At 32.4% G+C, this 17439-nt stretch overlaps 1 protein-coding gene across 3 annotated transcripts in view; it reads left to right on the forward strand.

Annotated features, from left to right (window-relative positions):
• Ccdc171 (coiled-coil domain containing 171) overlaps positions 1-17439 on the forward strand; it is a 378035-nt gene that overhangs the window by 87755 nt on the left and 272841 nt on the right. For all 3 annotated transcript variants that reach the window (XM_078047666.1, XM_078047667.1, XM_078047665.1), the window contains 2 exons: positions 8678-8770; positions 13676-13836. In XM_078047666.1, the coding sequence (XP_077903792.1) occupies positions 8678-8770; positions 13676-13836 (254 nt within the window). The remainder of the gene's footprint in view (positions 1-8677; positions 8771-13675; positions 13837-17439) is intronic.

Consider the following 17439-nt stretch of genomic DNA (forward strand, 5'->3'; position numbering starts at 1 on the left):
GAAAGCAACCTTGTATAATTCATCTTTTTAAAGCCGTTATGTGTTTGTAGGAATTATTTTTGAATGCCCATTTGTGTTGATTACTAACTATAAAGTAGGAAAATGATGAAATCATGTGGATTAGATTGTCACACTTATAAATATTATACATTTAGATACAATATTGTATGTTCTTAATAGTTATTGAAATTGGAAGTTCATTTAAAAGTTTGTTAAATACTGATATTTTTATTACCAGAAAAGGTTGAGACAATTCAAAAAAGATAAATTTGTTTATTATTGTGTGAATCAGAATCTGTGATCCCATAAAATCTGTTCCTGATATTTCCTATTTTTACTATCTGTAGTTTCTTTTATCACACCTAAAAGCATTATAGTTTTTTTCTATTAAACTGTCTTGTAAGCTGAGCAAAGTACTTTCTTATTCATTTCTTACTGAATAAGAAAGTTGGCATTTCCTCTAGTTGATTCTTGCTGCCTCCCCTTGCTTGCATTTACCCTTTCTGAAACTGTCCAGGCTTTGATCATTGCCATCCTCAGTGACTTTAATTTTGTTTCCTACTCTCAAACCTGCAAAGTTAACCATGGTCAAGATGTCTGGCAAAAAGAGTTTTGAGTATTTGTATGTTCAACTATTTTTTGAAACTACTGTGAATTTTAGAGTAAGGATTGCTTTAAGGGAGTTTTTTTTATGAGAAATAAAAGATTCTGGAAAACAAGACTGCTTTGGCTATTAATAAAAGATTTACAAATGAATTATAATTCACAACAGAGAAATATAAGGAATTTCCCTTAGAGACAGAAGAGTTTCATCCACAATCCAGGTCTTTTGTTTACTTAAAATGAAAATGCTGGTAGAAGTGTTAGCATCCATTTTGGCCTTTAAGGTAATGACCCAATATCGTATCTGGCATGTAATAGCTACCCTTTGAATATACCATTCTCCTTTTGGTGACCCACATAGTAAAATAAATATCAATAAGATTATCATGGAAAGGTATGAACGTATTCATTTGTTTTTAATAATTTTGAATGTTTTTCTGTGGAAGCATTTGCTTAAAGGAATTGAATATAAACATAACACGTTTGGACTTTTGTGAAGTGGAATTCTGTGGATTGGAGGTTATCTACTTATTGTTGCACAGAAATTCCCATGTTCTCAGTCACAAAGCAGCATTAATTTTGCCCTGGAGTAGGATTGTTTTTCTCATACACTGTGCTGGCTACATGGAAAGTAAGAGAGCTACTATCAAATCAAATAAACATGCTTCAAACTGGAATGCCTTATTAAGATTCAAAATGTTAAGTACTTTAGTATATAGACCCTTTTTGTAAAACATACCATGTTATAAAAGTCAAATAAGAAAACGTACAAGCTTGTTTGAAAACTGTAGAATATTAATATAACTGTAGGATTTACATCCATGACAACATAAATACACTTTACTGTAGAAGTAACACTTAGAAGTATGTGTTTACTTAAAAAAATTCCACATTAAAGGTCAGAAAAATTGAATAGTATTGCTTATTTTTATGGCATTAGGTTAGAATAATGAATCATAGATTGTTCTTGCTATGATCCTTCAATACATGACTCTGGTTGAGTTGTATAATAGCATGGTATTTCTGTTTTCAAATGCTTGGAAACTTTGACCCTTTGAGGTATCTTTTTTGATAATAAAAAATAATTTGAGGGCTGGGGTTGTGGCTCGGCAGGAGAGTGTTCGTTTAGTACATGCAAGGCCCTGGGTTCGATCCTTAGCAACACACAATAATAAATAAAATAAGGGCATCGTGTCCAGCAAAACTAAAATAAATAAAAAAAATAATTTGAGACCTTCTAATTTAAGATCTTGAATTTTTTCACCATTACAGAAGAAAAATAAGTATTGTAGTTAAATGTTAGCACTTGTATAATAAATAATTTACAGCCATTAAAATATAACAAAATAAAATATACTTAGCACTAAAATAGTTAATTATTGAATTAATCAGTCTATAATGATTCAGTCCTTTAGAATTATCTTTTTGAACTTAAATTATTGCCATTTTGGTTCCTTGTGAAAATTTGGAGTGTGCACTTCCATAATCCCAGTAGCTGAGGCAGGAGGATAACAAGTTGGAGGTCAGCTTAGAAACTTAGTGAGATGTCCAGCAACTTAGCAAGACCCTATCTCAAAATGAGAAATAAATATTTAAAAGGAGTGAGGTAAAGTATCCCTGGGTTCAATCCCTAGGACCAAAAAAAGGAAAAAATTCTGGAAAAAATAGTTAAATAAAAATAACTTTCTACTTATATAAATTGCTGGACATTTCTGGGGCAAACTTTGTGCAACTGTTTAAGGAACTGTGCTATATATAGCACATAACTGAGAAATCACCAGCTAGTATGTACTTGTGTGATACTTCCTTCTCCTATTTTTCTTGGTGTCTATTTAATCAGGCTAAATTTCATATATAAAAGTTTTTCTGCTTGACCAATTCCTTTAAGTTCACATATATCATCTTAAGCTAAATATATAGTATTTGAAGAAGAAACAATACTGTGGGAGCTGTTTTTTGCTGTTTTTCAGCATGTTCATTGCATGTATGCTTTCATAACTTTTGTGAAATTTTGGAACAGGTCCATGGAATTTGTAGGAGCAAATGTGTGTAGAGAACATGTGGGTATGTTTGGTTAGTTGTGCTGCCGAATTGGAGTTGGCAGCTCATGCCTGGTTTATGATAAAGTAGCATGTACCAAAGGATTGAATAGGAGGCATCCTTCTCTACTCAAACTGAAGACTCACTTTCTTAAGTGTAGTAGATTGCCTAATTGGGCTTAATGTGATTTAAAGAGCTATAAATCAGACAAAGAAAAAGTAGAATAACCTATAATATTCACTAAAATAAAAATCTTAAAGCAATATATTGCAGAAAGAACATAGCAACCAGATAATAATTGACAAAATACATAATTATTTTGTATTATATAAAGAAATCTGTTCCTAGTTTAGGGAACAGTGTAATAGAGTGTAGTACTGTACATAGAATATAGTGCTGTATATAGTTTACTAGGACCTGTATGTAGTTAAATACATGAATTTGTTTTGGATTTTGAATTTTAATTAGAAGTCTGTTATATTTTATGCTGTTACATTGATTATATTAGGATTAAATGAATGTTATAGTAGTTCTCTTTGGTGTTACTGGAAGTTTTTGTGTGTGTGTGTGCTTGTGAACAGCATGTTGTTATTTCTCTAGCACCCTCTGCTGGATATGAGAATTAATTCAACATATCAGAAGATAGAAAAAAATGTATTATTAGGAGTGCTTTAATTATGTCTGTCAACAAGGCTCACTCTTGGAAGGAGTTTGTTTAAACATTTGACTTTTTTTAAACTCTCTTTATTTACTGATAGTTTTAGTAATAATAAATGGTTTATGAACTTGTTTTCATTTGGACATATGATTCAAAAAAAGGAAGGTGTGAAAATAAAGATGTGATCTCAGCTTATTATTTCAGCCTGTTTAGTTTTAGTTTAGTCAGAAAAAATAGAACCTCCTCTTGACTTTTTAAATGGAAACCATATAATTAATTAAAACATTATATACACAATAAATAAAAAGACAACTTGAATTATTGATTCTTTTATCACAAAATTATGGGCTATTTCTGTTTTTAATGAAATATATGACTGTCATTTTTGTAGAGAAACTTACATATATGCTTTTTAGGATTTAAAAAATTATTTTAACCTTATTAGATTGGTTTCTTTCCTCTATCTGCTCGTTATTAGCTTTTAAAATATTTTATTCTCAATGCCTATGGACCATTTCCTTGTGACTGGCATGACTCCTGATTTACAGAATCTAAAATGAGCATACTAAATACTGATAAAGCCAACATTAATTCTTTAAGAGCAAAGCTTTATTCTGTAGGGTTTACCTAATATTTTTTAATTAGTTTTGGGTCACAGAGGTTAATGTTTATTCTGGTCTGGGCTAAACATGAGAATGTCCCTGCTATAGTATATGCCATGCTTTATATAACTGCAACCTCTGGGGGTCCCTTGTTCTAAGGATGGAAAGTCAGCATTCAGAAGGAAGGTTTTTTTCAATGATGGGAATCAGAAGTTCTTTGACATTATCTTGGTTCCTTCACATAGGGATTCTTTTGTTTTTTATTGATATATATTTATATATCTATATCATAAAATTCATCCTTACAAAGGGTGCAGTGCAGTGGTTTTTAAAATATTCAGAGGGTTTTGTAACTGTCACCACTAATCCCAGAATGTTTTCATTACCCTTTAAGAAGACTAGTATTTGTTAGCAGTCAGTGCCCATTCCCTTCTCTCCTTCTCCCTCTAGTCTCTGGCAGCCACTAATATACTTTCTCTCTATGGATTTGTCTGTTATTGACATTTCATATAAATCATATCATACAATATGTAATAGTTTGTATCTGATTCTCTTACATTAGGTACATATTCAGAGTCCATCCATGTAGCAGCATGTAGACTGGGTAATATTCCATTTCATGGATACCCCACATCTTGTTTATTCATTCATCAGTTGCTGGACATTTTTCTTTCCACCTTTGTTAAGAAAAATGTTGCTTTGAACTTTGATGTATAGTTTTTCATTTGAATATGCTTTCATTTCTCTTGGGTATTTACATAAGCTTGAAATTGCTGGGTCATATGGTAAGACTTTTGAGGAACTATCAAAGTTTTCCACAGCAGTGGAACCATTTGACATTCCACTAGTAACACATGAGGTTTCCAGCTTCTCCACATTCTTGTGATAGTTGTTATTTTCTGTTTTTAAAATTGTAGTCATCTTAGAGGATATGAAGTTCTCTTTCTTTGTGGTTTTGATTTACATTTCTTCAATGGTTAATAACATTGAACATCATTTCATGTATTTTTTATCATTTGCATTTTTTGATAAATATCTACTCAAGTTCTTTATTAATATTTCAATTGAAAAACATTTTTTCCATACTAAGCTACACCTTAGTTTGAATTGTTTGACTTTTTGTTGTATGAGTCTTTATGTATTCTGGTTACTAGATCATTGTCAGGTATAGGATTTATATTGTCTCCCCTTATTTAGATTGTCTTTTTACTTTTAAAATAAGGTCCTTTGGTACACATAGGTTTTTAATTTTAAACTTATCTATTTTTTCCTTTTATAGTTTGGGTTCTTGGTGTTATAACCGAGAATCCATTGCAAAATCTGAAGTCAAGAAGATTTACTCCTATGTTTTCTTCTAAGAATGTTATGATTTTAGCTCTTATATTTAGGACATTGATCCATTTATATTTGCATATGATGTAAGGTAGGGTGTCCAAACTCATTGTTTGCATGTGTATATACAGTTGTTTCAGCATTATTTAATAAAAGGTGGTTATTTCCCATGTAATGGCCTTTGCACCCTTGTTGAAAATCATTGATATATATTTATATATCTATCATAAAGTATAGATATATAAATGTCTACTTAACTGTTAATTATGGGTTTGTTTCTGGGCATTTAGTTTTTTCCCCCTACATGTCTATCCTTATGCCAGTACCACACTGGTTTGATCACTGTAGCTTTGTAGTAATTTTTGCAATTGTGAAATATGTCTTTCAACTTTGTTCTTTAATGCATTACAATTCTTATTACATATATAGAGCACCATTTTTCATATCACCATTTTTCATATTCACACCAATTCATATCTTCATACCAGGTAGTTTGGATAATAATGATCATCACATTCCATTATCACAGTTTATCTTAATATGTCAATAATATGAATAGAAATTGAGTTAAATTCTTCCCTTTCCATATATTTTATATTTAGGCATAAAGAGTTTAATTTGTTCTAATGATATTTTATTTTCATTATCAAAACACTAGGTTGTTAATTGGGTAAATAATGTTACTTGCACCATATTTGCCTCTTAACCTTTAATGCCTTTGCTTTTGTTGTTATTTTTAAAATAATTTCTGTATGGAACATTTCAATCATATATGAAAGTAGGAAAAATACTGTAACAAATCCTCATGTGTCCATTGTTCAGCTTCAATAATTATCAGCTTATGATCATGAAGGTGTAGTTTATGAATTCCTGTACCCAAACTCCAGCTTTATTATTTTAAAGCAGATCTAAACATCACATAATTTCAAGCTTGTGTACATATATATATACATATATATATATATAATATGTTTAAAGGTAGAATTTTTTAAAAATATAAGTCATTATTACACTAAAACATGAAGTAAAATTTTTTAGTTATAGCAAATATCCAAATTTTTTCATTTCCAGTTGTTTTGGAGTGTTGAGTCTTCAGATTGAACTATGAATATTTACTAGTTTCATCTTCCATTGGAATGCCTGTTATTTAAAAAAAATCTGGTGGCATAGGGCATAAATGTCAGATTTTTACCTTCAAAGAGATTATATTATAAAGTATTAGCTTATAATTTTGGATTTAAATTACCTTTAGACCCAAAAGGATCACATTTGGAATTATTGCTTTCAGCCTTCTGAAAAAACTATTTTGAATATATTAAATTATTAATAAATATTATTGATGGAGTTGTAAAATCTAAATAAAGCAAATATTTCTATGTAAAAAACTTATGACTTTTGTGTGTTTGTGAAACAAAATGTGATTATATCCCCAAGCAGAATGCTCCTGACTGTGTGGGCCATCAGTAGTAATTACATCTAAAAAGGCCTCTGAAGAAAAAGGGGTGTTTGTGTTTTGGCTGTGCATGATAGCAATCATTACAGGAATGTGTTTTGTCCTAAAAGAAGTGTAGTTATTCAAAGACTGTTTGATTATTATCCAGGCTTTAATTTATACTGCTTCTCTCATTGTGACCCATTACCAGCTGTCTGTAAACAAAAAGAAATGGTGGTAGAATAGAGGAAAAATAAAATTAATCAAGTTGAAATAAAAATAAAAGCTAACCTTGGATTAGGCTAAATGTTTGATATTATCTCCTGCGAAAATTTTCTCTAGGAAGGGAAATAAGATTATTAATGCATTTCTCTACTGTTATTGAAATCACTGTATTTGACAGAGAACTCTAGGCCCACTATTATAGTGAGATGTGCTGGCTGTTCTCATAGTCCTACTTTACCTGCCCATGACCCCATAACAGGTTTTGGTCATGACCAGTTCCCTCTTTAAGAGTAGGAATCCAGTGCTTTCCAAGGTTGCATTTTCTCAACAAAAATAGTATTAAAAAAATCTCTTTCTCTCTCAATTTGTTTCTGGCCACAAACTGAATCTTGCTTGAAAAATTATGTTAGATTTTGTCATAAAGAAAAATTTTGTCTTGTGAAAGATACTGTTTGTTAAAATCATGGAATGATAAGATGTAGTATGGGAAAAATATTTGCAAATCACATATTAACAGAAGACATATCTAGATCATATAATCAACTTTTAAAATAATGAAATATTATGTTAGAATATTAAAATAATATGAAAATAGCCCAGTTAAAAATGAGGGGGGACTGAGGATGCTTAGTGGTAGAGTGCTTGCATGAGGCCCTGGGTTCAGTCGCCAGCACAAAAAAAGAAAAGATTTGAGTAGGTACAGCGTCAGAGGAGATATTTAGATAACTAGTAAGTACGTGAGAAGATACTCAAGGTCATTAGGGAAATTAAAATTAAAACCAAATGTGATACCATTACATACCTATTTAAATGTTTGAAAAACCCTAAACAAATAAGCAATGATGCCAAATGTTGATGAGGATGTGGAACAATGGAAAATTTCATACATTCTTGTTTGGAGTGTATATTGGTACCACCACTTAGGAAAACTCTGTCAGTTGCTTAAAATATTCAATATATACTTATCATTTGACCCAGTCATTCTACTCCTCCCTGTTTACACCAGAGAATTTATAGTATATGTTCAGACAGGGACTTGTACATAAATACAGCAGCTTCATTTGTAAAAACCTAAACTGGAAACAAACGTCCATCAATTGGGGAACAGGGAAACCAGTTATGGTACAGCAACACAGTGGAACACTGTTCATCAATGAAAAGGATTGAATTATTTCTACATGCAACCCACAACAAGAATGAAATCTCAGAGTACTTTATGCAGGGGGAAATAAGCCAGGTAATAAAAAGTATACATTGTATGACTTAAGTCATATAAAATTTCAGAAAATACAAATTGCTTTATAGTGACAGAAAGCTGGTTATTGATTACTTGAAGATGGATGTAGACTTTCAATATGTGTAGATTATTGTGTGGCAATTGTATCTCAGTAAAACTCAAAGACAGAAAAAGCTGGCTCTGGGGCATTCTTCCTGAGTATGCCTCACTTCTGCAAAGTATGAAAACAGAAGTTGTAGCTAACGTAATCTAAAGTGATAATTACAGTTTTGGAATACAGTGATCCCTGTCTAATTTTTTTTGTGGTCCCGGGGATCAAACCCAAGGCCTTATCCCCAGCCCTATTCATATCTATTTTATTTTATTTTATTTATATATTTTTTAGTTTTTGGTGGGCACATCTGTATTTTCTTTTTATGTGGTGCTGAGGATTGAACCCAGTGCCCCGCGCATGCCAGGCCAGCACATTACCGCTTGAGCCACATCCCCAGCCCATATCTATTTTAAATACCAATGTTTATCGGTTTAAACTTTTAATTTATTTTTAGGCAACTACTCTGAGAGTAAGGAAATTGGAAGAAAATATTGAAGCAGAAAGAGCGGCACATTTGGAATCAAAATTTAATTCTGAAATTATTCAGGTAAAATGTAAACACATTTTTTTCTTAAATTCTGTTATAACAGTGAGGAAAACAACATTATTTTGGAGAACTTTATGTCCATTTAGGATGGGTAATATATTGTTATGATGTTCATTGTGTTAATCAGCTTTCTGTTACTGTGACAAATACCTAAGAATAACATCTTAGGGAAGGATAGTTTTATTTTGGCTCATGAGATGTCAGTCTATGTTTGGTTTGCAGCATTGCTTTGGACCTGAGGTAAGACAGAACATTATGGCAAAAGGGTGTGGAGAAAGAAATCTGAAAAGCTCACAGCATTTAGGAACTAGAGAGAGAAAGGAAAAGGGACCAGGAAAACAAAATACCCTTTCTGCCAGGCATGGTGGCCCATGCCTGAAATACCAGTGGCTTGGGAGGCTGAGGCAAGAGGATCGCAAGTACAGGGCTTAGTGTTAACAATTTACTGAGGCCCTGTCTTAAAATAAAAAAAAAAAAAAAATGGGGGTGGGAGGAATATAGCTCAGGAGTAAAGTACTATCCCCAGTATCTCTTACTCTTTCACACATTTCCCAGTCACATATTTCCTCCAACCATGCCCCATCAGCCCAGTTTCCACCACTCCTAGTAATCTATTTAGCCATAATTGGATTATCCACTGATGAGATGGGAGTGTTCGTGATCCAGTCACTTACCCAAAGCCTTATGACTTTTATGACTTTTAAATATTATGACAATTATGACTTTTAAATTTTTTTTGGTACTTTGATTATGTCTTAAAATTTAATAGTAAGGTATTTATAATCAATTCATGCTTCTGTTCAAAAAATTTTTAATGAAGATTATTACATATATTTTTTAAAATCTAAAAAAATATTTTTATTGTATATATTTTTAAGATGTTCTTTATGTTATTATATAATTGGTGAGTAATTATGTTTGAACATTGCTTTGTGAATGGATGTAATAGATTATACAGAAATAAAATACCATGTATTTATTTCTAGAAGAAAAAGTGATTTAAACCTCTTTGGCTTTAGCAGGTCTGAAAAATCCTGCTGCTTTATTTGTGTTCCTTAATTTCTCATCAAGTTGGATGTTAGGATTGTCCAAATCAAGTGAATGAAGAGTAACTATGAACACATTAAAACTAATTTAGATTAAAAAATTGTCTTGGGGCTAGGTGTGCAGCTCAGTGGCAGAGTGTTTGCCTAGCATGTGTGAAGCCTTGAGTTCGATCCTATGACTGCCAAAACCAAACAAACAAACAAACAAACAAACAAACTCTTGTTTGTCTCCTCACCCAAACTCCTATTTTTCTTTTTTGTTTTTGGTATCAGGGATTAAAACCAGCGGTGCTTAACCACTGAGCTATATCCCCAACTCAGAACCCCTTTTTTTAAAGATTTCTTTTTGTAGTTGTAGATGGACAGGATGCCTTTATTTTACTTATTTTTATGCTGTGCTAAGGATTGAACCCAGTGCCTCACATGTGGTAGGCAAGTGCTGTGCCACTGGGCTATAGTCCCAGCTTCCTGACCCTTTTTAATATTTTATTTAGAGACAGAGTCTTGTTAGGTTGCTTAGGGCCTTGCTAAGTTGCTGGGGCTGGCTTTGAACTTGCACTCCTTCTGCCTCAGCCTCCCTAGTTGCTGGGATTATAGGTGAGCTCCACCATGCTTGGCTCCAACCTCCTATCTTGATTTTCTTTATTCATGAATATTACCCAAAATTGATAAATTCGATATATGCCCTGAAGTTGCAGTGACCATCTACTACTTTTAAAGTCTTGAGTTCCTTGATTTAATTTAAATTTTTAAAATATTTAGATTTCCTCCCTAAAATTTAATATAATTTTTCTTGTTTAAATAGCTTTTTTTAATATTTATTTTTTAGTTTTCGGTGGACACAACATTTCTTTATTTTATTTTTATGTGGTGCTGAGGATCGAACACAGAGCCCTGCGCATGCCAGGCGAGCACGCTACCACTTGAGCCACATCCCCAGCCCCTTAAATAGCTTTTAATATAAGATGCAACTACATTTGTGAGGATTTTATATTAGAGTTTTTTTAAACTTTTATCTTTAATAAAAGGCCCATTTTACTTATAAAATTCTCAGACCCTTGTATTTGATTGTGCCTGTTTGTTAAAGCAAGATTTATTACGTTTTTTAAAGAAGGATAGGCTTGGGCCTGGGGCTTGTACCTCAGTGCCAGAGTGCTTGCCTAGCATGTGTGAGGCACAGGATTTGATCCTTTGCACCACATAAAAATAAACAAAGTGCTGTCCATCTACAACCACAAAAACAACTACAAAAAAAGAAAAAAAAAAAGATAGGTTCACCCAAAATGGCATTAGTAATTCAAAATTAGGGTTTCTTTGTAGTTATATCACAGGGAAAAATGTAGTTTATCACTATAAAACTGCATTTTTTTAGCCGCATGGTTTAAAATTAATATTGTCATCTAACCTGGTGCTGTGACAGAAAAAAGCAAAGAACCATAAAGAACCATAAATCTATAAATATTGACAGGTATTTTCAGTGAGATTCATCTGGTAACATTCAATTTCAGATTAGTTTAAATGCAAATGAGACTATTAAGTAGCTGTAATCTTACAAAACTGTTGTCAAATATGTATTGTAAATCTTCCATTATTCAATTTGTATGCTGTGGCATAAAAATGATAATATAGAGTGAAAAGTAGAAGCATCAACTCAGAATTGTGAATTTGAAGTCTACTTTCTTTTAGTTAGATTGGTTTACCATTTGAATATTCTTATTTTCTGAAAGAAGATAATGCTGATAAGAAATGCTGACAGAAGAAAATATTTCCTAAATTTACTGTTTGACTTGTAAACATTAGATGTAGATAAAAACAGCAAAGAACAATAGAGTTTAAAAGTCAAAAATTGAAAATTACTAAGTTGTATTTACATGTCTATTTTACTTCCTTACTTCAAGTGTAAGAATAAATGCTTCAGCTATTTCAGAATATTTTTATACAACTAGAAATGATTCTGGCAGTTTTAATTCATTTAGATTAATTCATGAAACCTCTTAATATTGATGTACATTTCATTTCTTGCTGAGTTTATCTTTCCTCACTTGAGTTGTTGCCATCCTTTTTGAGGATGGCAACACAGTTTTTCCTTGATTTCATGGCCCTTTGCACATGACTCTGTTATAGGAAGCACTTATAATACATCATGATCTGTCCTCTCCTAAAGACTCTGAGCTCTGAAAGGACTAAGACTATCTTTCCATGATTATTGTATATCTGTTGAGCATTAGCACGTTGCCTAGCACATTAAATGCTCAATAACTATTTGCTAAATATTGTCTCAGTAGATCCTTGTAGAAACCCTGTAAAGTAGACGTTATAGATATATTTCTTTTTCACAGTTTCGTTTCTAGAACTCATGTGTTTGGAGTTTTAGTAATAGGCCCAAGATCATGTAAGTTAATTTGTTGAGCTTAAGTTGAAACCTGAGTTTTATGAACAAAGCCATTTTCTATCTAGTGGGAAACACTTTTTCCTACCTCTTCCTTTTTAAACTTTAGCTAAGTATATTATTTTTAAATTAGTTTTCTGGGGCTGGGGATGTGGCTCCAGCGGTAGCACGCTTGCCTGGCATGCGTGCAGCCCAGGTTCGATCCTCAGCACCACATACAAACAAGGATGTTGTGTCCGCCAAGAACTGAAAAATAAGTATTAAAAAATTCTCTTTCTCTCTCCCACTCTCTCTTAAAAAAAAATGTAAAAAAAAAAATTAGTTTTCTGCAAAGGTAAAATATTTATGCAGTTAAAAAATCAAAACAAGATTTAAAGAGTGAAAATTCTTGCTTTTACTCCTATCTTTCCTCCTTCTGCCCTTGCCTGCTTATTCTTGTTATTTTCCTTGTTACCACAATTTTTGTGTACTTTATATACTGATATGGACTTAGTTATTTTCAGTATATTTTAATATTTAATAGTGTATTAAATACAACACTACACAGAACTTTTTTTCTAAAGTTGTTTGGAGGCCTTTTTATAGCTACATATGATTCTTTTGTGAGAATGAACTTTTAAAATTCATTGTAGTATTGGTAGACTCAGGGAATCTATTTTTAAAAATGTTTTATTATGTAGAATTTGAAGTATAGGCAAAAGTAGAGAGGATATTAAAATGAACCCCCTTATCTACACATCTCCGTATTTTTTACCTTCAGGGCAATTGTGTTTTATCTGTTACCCCCCCAAACTTTTCCACCTCCAGATTATATTGAAGCAAATCCAGGATATCAAATATCTACAGCCATAAATATTTCAAATTGTATTGTTTGATAATAAAGTTTCATTCTTCTATAGTAAGAAATCTCCAGGAATAAACAGATATGTTCAAAATTGCTTAAGCTTATAAAGATATTCATTTGATAATGTTCCTCATAAGTGAGGAAGAATAATTCCTTTTACATTAAAAACCAACTTAATTCATTATATTTCATAAAAGAAATATCTGAATGGATTACAAGGTTCTCAAAATCAAGAATTTTTATGGGACAGGTTATGTTGTATTGGCCTATACTTTTTCATACCACAAACCTTCACTCTTTCACTCTTCTTTTCTTTCACTAAATGTGTTAAGAAAAACACATATTTATTCCTTTTTTCAAACCAAAGCAAAAAGAAAGAAGTGTTTGGATGAATGATAATCTGCTGTTGATAAAGTATTCTACTCAATTTAATATTGAAGATCCTTGAGAGGCTGAGGCCAGCTAGGGCAGCTTAGTGAGACCCTGTCTCTAAATAAAACAAAAAGGGATAGGGATGTAGCTCAGTGGTAGCATACACTGGGTTCAATCCCCACAACTGCAAAAACAACCACCATAACAAAAAAGATTTCTCAGCTTGTTTTAATTACTTCTTTGTCATTTGATAGTTACGGATTCGAGACCTCGAAGGAGCTTTACAGGTAGAAAAGGCCAGTCAAGCAGAAGCTGTTGCTGATTTGGAAATGATCAAGAATGAATTCAAAGAAGTTGAAAGTGCATATGAGCGAGAAAAGCTTAACGCACAAGAGAGCTTTGCAAAGCTAAATTTGTAAGTATTTTATTGTAAAATTCTCTAAATTAATATGAAGGTTTTGTAAAAGCTATTTAAGTGCTGGGTGTGGTTGTACACACCTGTAATCCCCACTATTAGGGAGGTTAAGGCAGGAGTATTGCAAATTAGAGGCTGGCTTGGGCAATTTAGCAAGACCCTGTCTCACAATAAAAAAAAAAAAAAATCAAAAGGGGTGGGAGTAAGTTCAGTGGTAGAGTGCCCAGAGCCCTAGACTCAATCCCCAGTGCTGCAGAAAACAACCAGTTGTTTAAATATGAATATGTAGCTGGGTGCAGTGGTGTGTGCCTGAAGCCTATCAACTCTGGAGGCAGTGACAGGAGGATTTCAAGTTTGAAGCCAGCCTCAACAACTTAGTGAGGACCTGTGCAATTTAGCGAGAACTGATCTCAATATAAGAAGGGCTGGGATGTGTATTAGTGGTTAAGTGTCCCTGAGTTCAATCCCCAGTATCCACCCCACCCCCCAAAAAAGTGAATATGTAATATTTTAGATCTACCTGCCATTAGTGTCAGTAGTAGACTAGGGATAAAACTTCTTGAAATATAAATATACTAACCAGTATAGGTAATATAGAGATGCTGTTTTGGATTTTGTAGTCCCAGAAATGGATTTATATGCCAGAAAATTAATATATTAATGTTTTGCATTATATTTATTAATATAATGCAGTATTTAAAAAATTTGATTTCTAGGTTACATGTGGAAATAATGTTTGAGATTTTTTTGAAGTGCAGAAATAATAAAAGTAACACTACTATGTGGCTAATGTGCATTGTGGCTCACTATTACATAGCATTGCATAGATTAATTAACACTGTAGGAGGAAACTACTTTTTTTCTAATCCCTGATTTACAGATGTGAAAATTGAAGCTTCATGCAGGTAAAGACACATCTAATAAGGGCCATTGTCAAAATCTTTCTGACTCTTCCTGATATTAACCTTTTTCAATTTAGAAACCTTTATCTCAAAACTCTTTGAAATGCTTTAAAGAAGTTTGTAATTATCTAACATGTTTCCAAAAATTAGTCAATAATAGACATTTGGAACCATTTCCCCTGAGAGGGTAGAATTCATACTGCCTTTGGTATATGACATAGTCATTGGTTGGAACATTATTGGAATTATATATTATTAGAGTTATATATTTATTTTTTAAACAGTTTCTATTTATGACAAGTAGGTAGTGGTTATCTGTTTACAGGGGCAATATAAAAAGATTATTTTAAAATACTTTAAGAAGTGAGTTAAGGAAAAAATTAGAATAGTAATTATTATGGGTGCAGTAAAATTCATAAAGATAGATGGCATTTAAAAGACTGAAGTTTGAAAAAATTTAAAACTATTTTTAAATTGTGATTGTCTTTTATTAATAATGCTTATGACTTCTTTTGTTTGGTTTTGTTATGGTGCTGGAAATTAAATCCAGGGTCTTTAGTGTATGCTAAGCACATGTTCTACCACTAAATGACTCCCCTAAACCCTATAATGCTTATAACATTTTAAGACAGGAATTCTTTTCTTTTTCATTGGCTCATATTAATTATATATAACATTATGATTCATTTTGGCACAATAATAAATGCATGGAGTATAATTTGCTCTAATTTAGTCCCCAGTACTTCCCATTACCCTCTTTCTTCCTTGCCCTTGTTCACCTTTCCCTTCTACTCCATAGCCTTTCTGCTATTTACTTAGCAGAAAGTTAAAAAAGTTTTCTTTTTAAAATTAGTGTCTTATGGACATACATAATGATGAGATCGCTGTAATATATTCACATGTGTGCATATGAAAGGTAAGTGAGATTCAATGCATTGTTTTCCCCTTATTCCATCCTTTCTCCCTCCCTCTCAATCCCCTTCTTCTATTCCACTGATTTTTTTTCTATTTTGTTGGAAACACCCCAGCCCCTATTTTTTTCTTTCTTTTTTTCTGTGTATCAGAGGAAACCTTTGGCTTTCTGGGTCTGATTTCACTTAGCATGATGGTCTCCAGTTCTATCCATTTACTTGCAACTGGCATAATTTCATTCTTTTTTATGACTGAGTAATATTCTATTATATATATGTACCATATTTTCTTTATCCATTCCTCTGTTGAAGGGCACCTACGTTGCTTCCATAGTCTTTATGAATTGTGCTGCTATAAACATTGATGTGGCTGTGCCTATAGTATGCTGATTTTAGATCTTTTGGGTGTACACTAAGGAATGGAATAGCTGGATTATATGGAGGTTCCAATCATAGTTTTTTGAGGAATCTTCTTACTGCCTTCCAGAGTGATTGCACTAATTTGCAGTCCCACCAACAATGTATGATGTACCTTTTTTTCCACATCCTTGCCAGCACTTACTATTATATGTATTCCTGATAATTGCCATTCTGACTAGGGTGAGATGAAATCTCAGTGTGTTTTGATTTGCATTTACCTAATTAACTAGCAATTAACTAGTAATTTCATTTTGATTTCCTAGTAATTAACTAATAATGTTGAACATTTTAAAAAAATATTTATTTTTTAGTTGTAGTTGGACACAATATCTTTATTTTATTTATTTTTATGTGGTACTGAGGATCGAACCCAGGACCTCACACGTGCTAGGTGAGCGCTGTACCCCTGAGCCACAACCCCTGCCCTGAACATTTTTTTCATATTATTGTTGGCCATTTGTGTTTCTTCTGTGAGAAGTGTTTGTTTAGTTCTTTTGCCCATTTATTGAGTTTTTTGTTAAGTTTTTTTGAGTTATTTATATATTCTGAATATTAATCTGAGAACAGGTGGCAAAAGATCTTTTCCAATCATTTTATAGCTCTTGCTTAATTTTCTTAATTATTTCCTTTGCAGAAGCTTTTTTAAAAATATTTTTTTAGTTGTCATTGAACCTTTATTTTACATATGTGGTGCTAAGATTCCAATCCAGTGCCTCACAATGCTAGGCAAGCATTCTACCATTGAGCTATAACCTCAGCCCATATTTGCAGAAGCTTTTAAATTTAATACCATCCTATTTTTTGATTTTTGGTTTTGTTTCTTGCACTTCCAGGGGTCTTGTTAAGGAAGTTAGATCCTGTTCCAATATGTTAGAGTATTGGTCCTGTATTTTCTTCTAGCAGTTGCAGAGTTTCTGGTCTAATGTCTAGGTCTTTGATCCACATTGAGTTGAGTTTTGTGCAGGGTGAGAGAGGTAGGGGTCCAGTTTTATTTTTCTACATGTGGATTTCCAGTTTTCCCAGTACTATTTGTTAAAAAGACTATCTTTTCTCCAACGTGTGTTTTTGGCATGTTTGTCTAGTATCAGATAACTGTATTTATGAGGGTCTGTCTCCATCTTCATGTCTGTTTTGGTGCCAGTACCATGATGTTTTTGTTATTATTTCTCTGTAGTATAATTTCAGGTCTGGTATTATAATGCCTCCAGAATCTCTCTTTTTGCTCAGGATTGCTTTGACTATTCTAGGTATCTTATTTTTTCCAAATGAATTTTGGTACTGCTTTTTCTAGTTCTGCGAAAAACATATTGGAATTTTGATGGGAATTGCACTGAATTTGTATAGGACTTGGTAATAAGAATATAGATGGT

Source organism: Ictidomys tridecemlineatus, chromosome 4 (assembly GCF_052094955.1).
Source record: "Ictidomys tridecemlineatus isolate mIctTri1 chromosome 4, mIctTri1.hap1, whole genome shotgun sequence".
Lineage (NCBI taxonomy): Eukaryota > Metazoa > Chordata > Mammalia > Rodentia > Sciuridae > Ictidomys > Ictidomys tridecemlineatus.